The 13,823-nt window shown below is 37.2% G+C and overlaps 1 protein-coding gene across 2 annotated transcripts in view; it reads right to left on the reverse strand.

Moving 5' to 3' along the window:
• The window catches only part of LOC115216362 (histone chaperone asf1b-B-like), a 295,828-nt gene that overhangs the window by 269,735 nt on the left and 12,270 nt on the right, over positions 1–13,823 (reverse strand). Inside the window, exons 3-4 of one of the 2 annotated variants that reach the window (XM_029785628.2) lie at positions 7,553–7,729; positions 579–6,176 (exon numbers count right to left, since the gene is read on the reverse strand). In XM_029785628.2, coding sequence (XP_029641488.1) covers positions 5,958–6,176; positions 7,553–7,729 — 396 coding nt within the window. In that variant the 3' untranslated portion in view covers positions 579–5,957. Of the gene's footprint in view, positions 1–578; positions 6,177–7,552; positions 7,730–13,823 lie in introns of those variants that run through there. The other variant, XM_036506683.1, reaches the window with a different exon arrangement.

A 13,823-nucleotide genomic window follows, 5' to 3' on the forward strand; every position in this document is an offset into this window, starting at 1 on the left:
GTCAGCATGGAAAAGCAGACATTAAAATTGTTAATAAGGTCTAAGTTATGCACTTTTAGTGCTTCGTGTAAATTTTATTAATATCAGTTTCAAATTTTGGTACAAGGTCAGTAAGTCTGGAGAGTGGGGTAGGTCAATTACATCAACCCTTGTGCTAAACTGGTGCTTATTTTATCAAGGCCCAAAAAGACAAAAGGCAAAGTCGACCTCAGCAAAATTTGAACTCAAAACACAAAGACAGACGAAATGCTGCTAAGTCATTTTGCCCAGCATGCTAATCATTCTGTCAGCTCACTGCTTCACGTAAACTGTAATATTGGTTTCTCTTATGCAATTGTCTGTGGCAAATCAGGGAACACTTAGGATAAGTTACAGATATTGATCTTTGAAGCATCCAAGACAAGTTTAAAAGCTTTAGCTTAGGTCATGTAATGGTTTAGCTTAGGTCATGTAATGGTTTTGTTATATGTCATCATAACAAATGTAACAACATACATGACAAACTAAGACTGCATTAGCATGTGTATGATGGAATGTTAACAAGAATGAAAAAAAAAAAAAAAGAGAAAGATTTTTTAGAATTTTATTTACATATTTTACATAAATAAATGTTCACATTAACGAAACAGAAGCCACAACAGTGAACCAGCAAGGTAAGGTTCACTATAAAAACGACACCTCCCTTGTCTCCAAAGACAGGATTATTTAAACCACCTCAGAACTTCAACTATTTTTAAGACAAGGAAATATAGTATAACAAAGACACACACATGCAAATTATAAACCAAGTTCATTATGTTAATGTGCGTGTGGCTGTATGAGAAACAGAGAGAGAGAGAGGAGAGTCATTGAGAAGAACAGTGACAGACCTTATTGCCTATAGATTATGCAATGAAGTTTTCAAACCACAAATGAGAATGTCCACCTCTTACAATCTGACTAAATTTAAAAGCTGCTTCAGAAAGCAGCATATTTAAAGATATATGTCAGAATATTTTAAAATGAAATTTTAAAATAGGAGTAAAAAAAAAACACGCACACACAATAGTTTCAAGACATATACAATTGTGAAAATATACAAATAATAGCCAGGTGAAATATAGTTGTAAAAACATGAGGAATAACTAAGTGATATAATGGTGATGGTCATCATTGTTAAATGAGGGAGTTGTGGCAATAGAATATTTTATAATTAGAAATAGGACACAATATTTAGGTATTGTGTGTACTCCATGGTTTTTTTGCATAACTTTGAAACCATCCTCATCAATGTAGTGATGTTAAGGTGCTAAGAGTATTGAACCACAAGGTAAGGAGTTCAAACCTTGTTGCTACTACACAAACCATCATGTTGTGCTGCAATGAGCAAGGTACGTAACTCTGCTTAGCCCAGATTATTTGACTGATATAAAACGGGTTCTACCATTTATGATTTAGGGGTCAAGAGGATGTAAAAATAATTATAATTGCTCCCAAGACCAAGGTATACATAGAAAGAGAGTGGGGGAAATTATCTAAGATACATATATGTATAGTACTCTATGCACGATGTAGAGTCAATTTGTGAAAAGCTGATGATTCAAGTCACCACTTTTCAGTTTCACATCTTGTGATTCTTAACACAACAAACTAATAAGTAACAAAGTGAATAATCAGCTCCAAGTGTGTATATACATATGAAAATGGATAGTGGTTGTACAGTAACTCTCATGAAATGAAAATTGCAGAATACTTTTTCATTCTCATCCCAGTAATATTTCATTTGGTATAAACCAGCTGAGCCCATCTTCAAACCTAATCCCATTCAGTAGTCCATAAAAATCTGGACTGCATCCTTTGGGGGGGGGGGGGGAACTGCATCCATAGCATAAAAGTATCATCTAGACATGGCCCTATGGTTGGTCTTTCTATTAAAAAAAAAATAATAATATTTGGAATTAATTGGTAATTTTTAACTGTCGAGATGTGAAAATTGCATGAAGAGATCAACACATTGGCTCTCAAGCCTCGTTTTATATCCAAAGATCTCAATATATTTTAATTTCAATATGAGCGCCACATTTTTGCACTATACGTGTGAGGTAGGGGAAGACACAGACAGTGGGTTTTTTTTTCACCCATGAGCCACCGGTAGATCGTTCAGAACCTTCTGTTTTGCAAATTAAAATTTTACTAACTTAGTGTGATGTGGAGGAGAAAAAATTATAAAATATAGGAAACAATGTTCTAGTGTACCATAATCATATCACCCAAGTGATCAGTGTGCCAGCCCAAAAGGATCACAGAAAAAAAAATAACAAAACGCAACAAAATTTTCATAGCTCATGTGAGAGCCAACAGGTTATTAAAAAAAACCCCACCATTTTTCATAAAACCATTAAAATAAAAATCAGTAAATCAAATGCACCTTGGTTGAAATTTCATTCTTCACACCTACATCAAGCTTTGTTAATCATCAGTATTTTATAAAAGGACTGCAATGTAATTGCTTTTTCAAGTACTCACCACAGAAGTGGTGCAAGAGGGTTTGTGAGTAAATCTGCAAATGGTCTCAAGAAGCAGCTCTTAATTTCTGGGAGAAAGAAGTAATTAAATACAGTTCCAAGTGGATCTGGTCAAGGAAGAATAGAAGAGAATTTCAAAAGGCATAATTCACCAAAGAGTCAACTGGCATCTTCATATAAACTGTTTGCAACACCAATGTTTGGATCTGGGGCACCCTAACCATCTGGAGGGCTACATTGATACAGAAAGTCAAAGGGTATCCTGGAGTATCGACCTGAATGTGACTTATCCCTCTACAATGTAAAGGATTAAGGGTCAAAACACTCGCATGGGGTCTCTGAAGACTTTCTGCTGTTTAGTTCACCGTAATGTTCAACTCAGTGTGAATCATAAACAGGCTAATTAATCAACTGTAAATAGCTTCTCCAAATAACCAGGGAGTTATTCTCTAGATAAACTGAAGCTAGTAGCAACCATTAGCTGAAGTCAACCTAAACCATGCAGATCTTTGTTTTAAGGGTATCCCAACCTTCTACTTAGCATTTCATAAATATGGCTACTTCTAGCAAGTTAGAAGTTCCTTTCTTGCTTCAACTGAAACTATATGATATTTAGCCCAGGGACAGTCCTGATTGAGCAAACTTATGGACAAAGATGTTCTAGCAATGAACAACCCATCTTTTTGTATATGAGGGGGCTACACTACTTACTGCGTATTTACTTTTCTAAAATGATATGGTAGGATTCAAGTGATATTTAATTGTTTTTAACTAGTTGAGCACCCAAACAAAGGTTCCATCTTTAGTTCAGCTAAGGCCAGATAACTAGGAGTGTCTTTTTAAGAAATACCACTATGTTTTCAACACACTCACCACATAAACTTGGTCCAATTATTTGTTAACTATTTTACCCACTACAAAACATTCACACTTGCAGACGTAATTAGAGTTATTTGCAATAATATGTGTGTGTGTGTTTTTATATAATACACCTCTCCACCATTTCATGCCCATTTTACTACTTTTGCTTCAGTGAAAAAGCTTTGTAAGTTTAAATATTTGCACTTAGCTAAAACAGTCAGAATTCTTCAGTATTACTGTTGCTAGTTAATACAAGCCTTGAGTTGTGATACAATGGCTGACAAAGAGGGGTTTCTAAACAGTTATTGCTGGTATAACAGCTAGATCTCCACAACAGGTACTGTAGTTTATAAATGAAGACCACACACTGAACTTCCATATTTCAGAGATGGCATGTCCATAATAAATACAGTTGGCTATGGTTACAAATCAGAGCAAATCAGTAATTTGTTTCAACAACACAATGGCTATAGCCAGGATTGAAATCGGAACCATATGAATCAATAATAGTTGAACATCTTAACCCCACAACCTCACTAATCCTTAATGACAGATGAGAGAAAAATAAAATTAGAATTACATTAAAACTCCAACAGCTGGTTTAAAAATTTTAATCACTGACCCCACCCCCACCCTTCCCTTCTTTAAAAGCTATTTTCACAATATATGAAGTCAATGATTCTGTAATTTAAACATGCATGCATTCTGATCAACTATATTTTGCAACAAATTGCTCATTATCTAAAAATAAAAAACAAGATGGTAGATTCCATAATTATAATTTACAAAACTGAAATTAGATGCACAAAAATATTTCTTGAAGATAAACATTTTCACTAAGGTATATTAGGTTGCTGCCCTCTAGCTGCTGTGACTAAAAAGACAGTCTTGTACCAAGAAACAAGTATAGGACAAGACACACCTCAAACTTTAACAAGTTTGATGGCACACTGACAAAGCAGCCTTACTGCAGTTGGTAGTAGTAAAAGGACTCTGAAAGAGACATGTATTACTTTGACTTGAATTGAACATCTTAGTACTTAAGTAACAGTACGCATTTGACATGGACCAGAAAAAAAAAAGCATCTTTCTAGTGCACCAGACCACACCAAAGTTTAAATCCATCTAAGCCTAATTGCTTTCATTTGATACAAGGTCAATAACATAAGTACCATTAATATTCTATTAAGAATAAACCTTAAACAGAAACTGATGTTAACAAATATTTAATGTAATTATATCATATGTGATAACTACATAAAATTTTACTTTATTCCTTACAATATAACTGTGTGTTCATAAATTCTTACTTTATTCCTAACCAATATATTAAAGATGTAATCCCACTGCATGTCTACAGGTTAAAGTAATCAAGTACTACAAGTGTGTAGATTTAGATCTTAGTTTGACACTATATATACATATAATTAAGACTTGACACAAAAAGTTAGTTAAGAGACTAAGTAACTCAATCATATGGCAAAATTTAACAACCGAGAAAAGCCTTCTCATTCTTACACAAATGCAAAAATGACACTCCACCCCAAAGTAAACTTGCATTAATTGAACAACCTACTTAAAATTTAAGTAATTGAGTATTTCACAGACATTTGTAACCCTCAGGCAGAATCTGCATGGTACTGTAAATGACAAGATCAGGCTTCTGATTCATGAATACCATGCATCCAACAGACTGCCAATCTCAAGATTTTGACCAACCACAGCCATGCAGTGGGATTGAACCTGGAAACATTGTGATTGCAAAGCGAACTTCAAAATCAAACTGATATATATCATCATCATCATACCCCTCAGGCTGGACATAAATTATGTGTATAAAAATATACATGTCCTGAGTGACAACAGAGTGGAACCTACAAAAGGCAGAATATGTGACGTATGCATGTTGTGGAACACAAAGTTACAAATTATTTAAACAATATAAAGACCTAAATTGTCAATATATCAATGTAAACAATTGCAAATGCAACAAACTCACCCCATTTGATAGTTTTTTTAGTGATTAGATGAGAAATATAACAGCTCTAGTATGGGCCACAATTAGGGAAATTTAGTTGAAGAACACAGTATCTATCAACCAACTTAAGCATTTTAGCATTTCATTCTATTACAGAAGTATGTAAAACAAAATTGAGACAAGCAAGGATTATAAGTGAAAGGTGCATCTAAATGACTTATGTATTAACTGACTGCTCAAATTTGTTCGTTATGTTAACAATGAATAGAAAATGAAGATGGAAAGAGAGAGAGAGAGAGAGAGAGACAGATGTACTTTGAAGTGTTGCACCAAACTATATCAACATCAAGAAGATACAAAAGTTTATGCTTGAACCAATACTGAAATCAAAAATACTTGATGATTAACACAAGGAGGATGGCAGCTAGAGTCATTTAACTAAACCCCAGGTATTACTTTTCGGTGAGGCATTAAATGGACACACATTTGGCACTGATGGAATTGGAAAGAATTTTAACTTTCAAGAAGTTGAAGGAAAAAAAAAAAATTGTTAAAACCTGCAAAAGAAATGGAGGATGAGGTAGGATGAAGACAGAGAGGAAAACAGTAACAGACTATGTCACTAACTCTGTCTCCATTCTCATACTATTACTATCGTCATGGAAACCTGGCATGGGTTTCAAGAGTTCATCATTTGACTTCTCGTCGTACATTTGATTGGATTCGGTGTCTGTGTTCTGCATAGGAGGAATATTCTCACTGTCTTGATTGTCATCCCAGTCAATCTTGAACCGGGTCACCCTTGGACATGTTGCCAAAATATTACGTTGTAACTAGAAGAGGAAAAGAGGAAGAAAAAAAAAATGGAATAAATAAAACTTTGCAACAGTAAATATATTAAAACTTCAGGATGATAATACTACACCACCCTGCTCTACCTAGTTGAAAACAAATGATATAAACCCATAATTAGTGTCAAAAAATGCATTTGTACCCTACTGTATCAAATGACACATACACACGTGACCGGCTTCTGTCAGTTTCTTTTCACCCAAAGTTTTGGTTGACTCAACACTATAATAGAAGACACATGCCCAAAGTACCATGCAATGGGACTGAACCTAGGACCATGTAGTTGGAAAGCAAACTTCTTACTACACAACCACATCTGTTTAAGTTAGCTTTGCACCCACATGGTCTTGGGTCTCTGGTCATACAGCACAGCACTGACCAAGTATTGTAGCTACAGCTTGACCAATGACTTTTGAGTGGAATGCACTCTTCCCCCACTAGTGTGGTCCCTGTTGGTTTTTCCAGGCCGAGGAAGATGCAATCAGCTCTCTCCAACGGGGTACCTGTGTAAACAGCTTGACCAATACTATATAGAAGCTTTGTCATATGCGTTTGTGTAAAGATGGATCCCTTTATGTCAAAGGGATTTGATTACTATTTGATTACTAGTGCCTGATGGCCCAGCCTCAAGAGAAATAAAAATATATACCAACATTAGAAACAAACATACATGTAGTGAAATTACCATGCAAGCTTCCTCAATATCTATAAAGCTGAAATGCGAAAAAGTTGCTTGATTTCTTGGTTATTTGTCTCACTTTGGGATGGTAACGGTTTAAGGGGTGGTAGATGGGGTTGGATTGGCACCAAAATTCACACTGGGAGGTGTGGGGGGGGGGTAAAATAAGGTGAGCAATGGTGTGAGGAGGGTTGCAAGTCGCTCGGGGCTACCGTTTGTTTGCCATGGTGAGGAATATGGGAAAAATTGAGTTTTAAAGAAGATAAAAACGAAAAAAGAAAAAGAAGGCAATAAAAAGAACCAGGCAAAGAAGACGAACAAAAGATGAAAGGGAAATGGAGACAACACGCACAGAACACCACCACCAAAACCCAAGTGAAGCACAGGTCAAAATAGCTAGTCTGTTAGAAATAACAGCTAAATCTCTCTCAAATTATGTCGTGTCACTAAAACTCTTAAAGTTAGTGCCCCAGCATAGCCACAGTGCAATCACGGAAACCAGTCAATATGTCAACCATGAGAGAAATATCTCGATGAGTGATGAGAGAGGTTGACCATCCAATTCACTTAGCCACTCAATTTTCATACCAATACAGAAATAAATTATTTTATATCATTTTCAACAGAAAACAAATACATGTCACATTACAAAAAAATAAATGTACATAATAAACCAACCTTATCATAGACTGGCATGTCTGGAGGTGTTTCTTTCAGCTCAGGATCGCTGTATTCATTATTAACATAGTAACCAACCCGGATAAATTCCTTACTTTTGTATGAACAGGTCAGCAACACAACAGTTACACCAACTGCATCAGCTATTGGAATTTTACTAGTGTCTGGTGGCCCAGCCTAAAGAGAAATAAAAAATATATACAAACATTAGAAACAAACAAACACGTAGTGAAATTACCATGCAAGCTTAAACTGTTAGAAATAGCTAAATCTCTGTCACTTTTTGTAGCTCAGCACCCACCTTTACCATTATCATTTAACGACCGTTTTCCATGCTAGCATGGGTTGGGCGGTTTGACCGGGGTCTGGGAAGCCAGGAAGCTGCACCAGGCTCCAGTCTAATTTGGCAGTGTTTCTACAGCTTGATGCCCTTCCTGGTGCCAACCACTCCATGAGTGTAGTGGGTGTTTTTTACATGTCACCAACACAGAAGCCAGTCAAGGTGGTGCTGGCATCGGCCACGTTCAGATGGTGCTTTTTACATGCCACCGGCACGAGTATCACAACTACAATTTCCATTTGATTTTCATTTTGATGTACTTGACTCAATAGGTATCCTCAAGCATAGCAGGTCACCCTATGATCCAAGATTTTTTGAATGGGCTGGGGCTGGTTATGCAAAACTGGTGTAGGATACAGCTGTGAACTCACATTATTTGTCAGGTCTTCGCAGTCACAGTATATTTCCAGAGGTCTCAGTCTTTCGTCATTGCCTCTGAGAAGCCTAACATTCAAAGGTCATGCTTGACCACCTCATCCCATGTCTTCCTGTGTCTGCCTCTACTCCAGATTCCTTCAACTGTTTGGGAGTGGCACTTCTTCACACCTCTCTCCTCATCCATCCATAGTACATGACCATACCAGAGTGAACGTCTCTCTTGCACGCTACATCCTATGCTTCTTATGTCCAACATTTCTCCAGGGCACTTACACTGTCGTCTGTGCACACTGACCTTATACATCCAATGGATCATGCTAGCTTCATTTCTTTCGAGCCTACGCATGTCCCCCACAGTCATGGCCCATGTTTCACTGCAGTGAAGCATGGCAGTTCGCATACATGCATTGTACAATCTACCTTTCACTCTGAGCGAGAGGCCCTTTTCACCAGTAGGGGTAGAAGCTTTCTAAACTTTGCCCAGGCTATTCTTATTCTAGTGGTAACACTGAGCATCCACCCCCACTACTAACTTGGTCACCTAGGTAGCAGAAGCTATCAACTACTTCTAGTTTCTCCCTGCTGGAGTGTGATGGAATCTGTTTTGTTTATTGCTCCTGTGCATCTACCACACACGAAAGCTATCTTCTCAGTTAATCTTCCTTTGATGTTGCTGCACCTCTTATGTGTCCATAGCTTACACTGGGTACATCTTATAGAGTTTTTACCTACACCTTTTCTATAGATCGAGAGTGTGTGTGTTGTGTTCACCTTCCTACTTACTAGAACTTTGGTCTTTGCTACATTGATTCTAAGGCCTTTTGATTCTAAACTTTGCTTCCAGACCAGAAATTTCTTCTCTAGTTCTGGTAGTGATTCTGCTATGAGGGCCAGGTCATCAGAGGAGCTCCCAGGGGCAACCTGCCCTGAATTCCTGTTATTGCCTAGAGGACTATGATAAATAAAAGGGGACTGAGGGCTGAACCTTGGTGGACCCCTACTTCTACCAGGAATTCTTCATTATACTCATTGCCAATCCTAACCTCACTAACGGCCTCTCTGTATAGAGCCTGTACAGCCCTTATTAACCATTCGTCAATCCCCAGTTTCCGCATCACCCACCAGATAAGAGATCGGGGGACCTTGTCAAAGACTTTCTCCAAGTCAATGAAAGCTAAGTATAGGGGTTTATCTTTAATTACGTATTTCTCCTGCAGTTGTCAAACCATGAATATGGCATCAGTGGTGCTTCTACTCGGCACAAAACCGAACTGCATCTCATCTAAGCAGACTCTCTCCCTAATGAGATGGGCTATGACCCTCACCGTGACCTTCATCAACTGATCCAGCAGTTTGATACCCTTGTAGTTATTTCTATCCAGAGCATCACCTTTACCCTTGTAGCAGTTGACTATGGTGCTGCTACGCCAGTCATTGGGTATGACTCCATCATGAACTACCTGTTCTATATTTAAGAGATGAGGAATTATGTACATTATTTACATTTGACAGATATTTGTCCTCATCTTGTTTGTTGTTAACACAACGTTTTGGCTGATATACTCTCCAGCTTTCTTCAGATGTCTTGGGAAAATTTCGAACCTGGGTTCTCATTCCTAAGGTATTTCTCAATGTTATTATTATTATTGTTCAGGTCACTGCTTGGAATCAAACTCAGAATCTTGGGGTTAGTAGCCCGCGCTCTTAACCACTACGCCATATGCCTATGGGTTAAGAGCACGGCTACTAACCCTAAGATTGAGAGTTCGATTCAAAGCAGTGACCTGAACAAAAATAACATAAAAAAACCCTTAGGAATGAGAACCCAGGTTCGAAATTTCCCCAAGACACCTGAAGGAGGCTGGAGGGTATATCAGCCGAAACGTTGTGTTAACAACAAACAATATGAGGACAAATATCCATCGAATGTGTGACTAGGCCATAGTTCACATCACTGGATGTTTTAAGTATCTCAGCAGCGATTCCTGATGGGCTGGGGGCTTTTCCTGGCTTCATACTCTTAATTGCTTTATCTACCAGGGAGTTGTCTATTCGGATAGCTGGTCCCTCTACTGGGTCAACATTTGGCAGGTTCTCCTCCCATTCATTCTCCATTTACAGCAGTCTTTCAAAATGGCTTCTCCAAGCCTCTTCCGTGACATCACAAAAAAAAAAAAATAAATAAATAGAAAAATGATAAACTAATTTTGAAAAGTAGTTTATCTATATTGTGCCTCTTTATGTGGATTAGTACCCCTTTCATTGATTTTCTTTTTTCTTTTCAATGAAAATTACTGCAAAGACAACATCTATAACAAAATTATACTTGACTTGGTGCAATAGCTCATGTTTCTGCTCACTGAAAATAACTTTATTTTAAAATTATTCCCGTCTTCAAAAGTATTAACGAATGTAAAAAGGTTTGTACTCAGACAGAATGCAATGCAATATTATTAGAGATGTACTTGCATAGCAAGTGACCTGACCTGAGATCGTGTGCTAAAACAAAAACAATTGCAGCGTGGAAGGTAAACCGTTAGATTCACTTAAACATTTAAATTTAATTTGTCAAAACATTTTCGTCACTTTGAGACCGCGACCTGTTGACAAAAATTCTGTGCTGCATGTCAGCACGCTGCAAATGTAATATTAAATAACATTAAAATACTGTTTCCTAAAAAAAAAAAAACCTCAAACCCAATGAGTATACTGGGTGAAAGGTCGTAATACTGAACCACGAGTTCTTACACTGTGTAATAAGAGCAAGTTCAAGCTATGAAACCAGCAAACTAATGTTTAAGATACGAGGGGCAAAAAAAAAGCAAATGAGAAATGAATTAAAACGAAATATAATACAAGGGAGATAATTATGTAAAACTATATTCTGATTTATCCCCCTTCGACATGAACACGCTGGGGAATTTTTCAGCGTTTTAGTCATAAAAACCTGTCACAATGAAAATGTATCGCACTTAGTGCGGCGAAAACACCGACTCCCAAATAATGTTTAAGTTAAAAGTTTGTGTGCTTTTGAATGGCTAAAATAAATCTTCCACGCTGCAAATTGTTTCAACACAATCTCGGATCAAATTACTTGCCAGATAAATACATCCCTGGGTTTCCAAAAGGCTAATGGATACTATTTTCACTATCGCTAAATATCCGTAACAAACGGATTTGTTACACACACGACCTTAAATAAAAAGACTGTGTTAAACAATATAGTTACTGATACACGATTATCACAACTAGAATACATCATCAGTATATTTTAACGAATCCTGAGACAAAACAAAGTTTATCTAAGAAGGCTGATCTCAGGAATTTAAATCTCATGGAGATGACAAAGGACTGGGATATCTGGCGATATGTGGTACTCAAGAAAACCTACCCCCATGTCAGTAAAACTGAAGTTCTGAAAGCAAAATGTCTGATACAAAATTGCGACCCCCTCCCCGCTTAATTTCCTCATCAAATCTTCCCCTCACCCCTCTTCTCTACCACTGATTTATCACTCATTTGCCAAATGCTATTTTCTGCAAATGACGGCAGAGCTATCATTCTCACTACTGCAAACCATTTCAGTAGAGTTCCATCCTTCGTTATTAAACTGTCCCTCTTCACTCAACATTGATTATTCCATTCTTCTGAGCAACCAAATAATCTCTCCTCCCTTGAACCACTTCCTATTGATTTGCTTATATCACCACACATCTCTCACTTTCTCCTTATGCACTACATGTATCTCTTTTCACACTTTTGCAACCTACCCACACATCATCTCTTTCTCTTTGTCCCACTGCTCTTCACTCCTCCTAGTAGATGCCAACCACCATCTACTCCCCAACTCTTCTTCACTCCTATATCCCTCCCAATCTAGTCCTCATTTACTGAAACTGAAAGAAATCTGTCCATCCAACAACACATCTACTCTACCTAAACTTGTTCATCAGTCAGTATATTCCCACCCCAACCCCATTTTTTAACATCTCTCATTGCTACCTCTATCCAGCCACCCTTCTTGTTATGCCCAACCAGGGCTCACCCTGACACCCCATTACCATTATCTGTATTTCTCTTTCCGGCCCCACACCAATTACTCCCATCCACTCTGGTATAATTTGAGCAGCTATGCATCTTTTCTATAGCAAGAAACCTAGTCTGTCCCCTTCCTTCATACACTAACCTTTCATCACTTAATACAAAGCTACCTCCTTCTGTAATGTAGCCTCCATTCAGTTAATAGGAATCCTTATCTTGCAAGCTACATGGTATCATTAATGTTAAGCTACAGCATTTAACGTCCCTTTCTCATGCTGGCATGAGTTGGGCAGTTTGACAGGAACTGGCAAGCCAGAGAGCTGCACCAAGTACCAGATGTTTGCTTTGGTATGGTTTCTACAACTGGATGCCCTTCCTAATACCAACCATCCACTTTACAGAGTGTAGTAGGTACTTTTTATGTGGTGCCACCATGGGGAATTAAATATACATACACACACACACACACAGGCCACCACCAAAGAACTTATGAGCTGTCATACTGATGATGTCTACTGAGGAAGAAACATGTGTCCATAACTTAAGTGGTTAGCATTAAAAGGAACATCCAGCCATAGAAACCAAAGCAGACTTTGAAACAGATGCAGTCCTGACCTGTTGGATTCTGTCAAATCATTCAACACATGCCAGCATGGAAGATAGAGTTTGAAGATGATTATTATATGTATACATAAATCATTATCACAACTCATTAGCATTTAAACTGGTCATATATGCCCCAAATATTCTACCCGTTTTAATATTCAAACTGGCCAGATCCAGCCTCTCACATGTATCATACAATGTCATTCTAAAAATAAACAATCACATCATTGAAATCCCAAGACCAAAAGATATTGTATGATTAATTCAAAACAATATGGATAAATAAGTATTACATATGACAGAGAAATCTGAATGCTAAAGAGCTAATAACTAGCAAAAAAAAAAAAAAACTGCCTGAAAGGATATTTTTCAACAAATACTTATATTGCTTATAATTCACATAAAACAAGTTTTTAAAATCAAACCTGATTGGGGACCTGACCTATCATCAAGAGTATTAACCCTTTTGTTACCGTATTTCTGCTGAGATGTTTTGTGTTTCTTTCAATTAATTTTGAATGTACCAAATAATTTAGTTATCAGTAAGCTAGTGTTAGGAACATAAATTGTGACTAAGGTTTGGGAGATTTTAATTCAGAACTTTTGAAAACAAGACATTTGTACTACAGAGCCAGAGACGGTTTCAGCCAGGTTGGTATTGAAAGGGTTAAATGTATTACAATCCCGTCATTTTTTTTAAAGACTGTATTGCCCAATTTGCCCTCATTTTTAAGATGGTACTGTATGATATAAGGGAGATTTGGTTGCAGATGTTATACTGACCAAGACATGTGGTCAAGCCTTGAAACAGACATTTTGTTAGCAGCACTAGACAAATGCATTATATACTGTCAACCACATTCATAAAAAAAAATCCATCCTCCAAATTCACAAATATGTTTACAT

The sequence above is a fragment of the Octopus sinensis genome, linkage group LG10, assembly GCF_006345805.1.
Source record: "Octopus sinensis linkage group LG10, ASM634580v1, whole genome shotgun sequence".
NCBI classification, from domain to species: domain Eukaryota; kingdom Metazoa; phylum Mollusca; class Cephalopoda; order Octopoda; family Octopodidae; genus Octopus; species Octopus sinensis.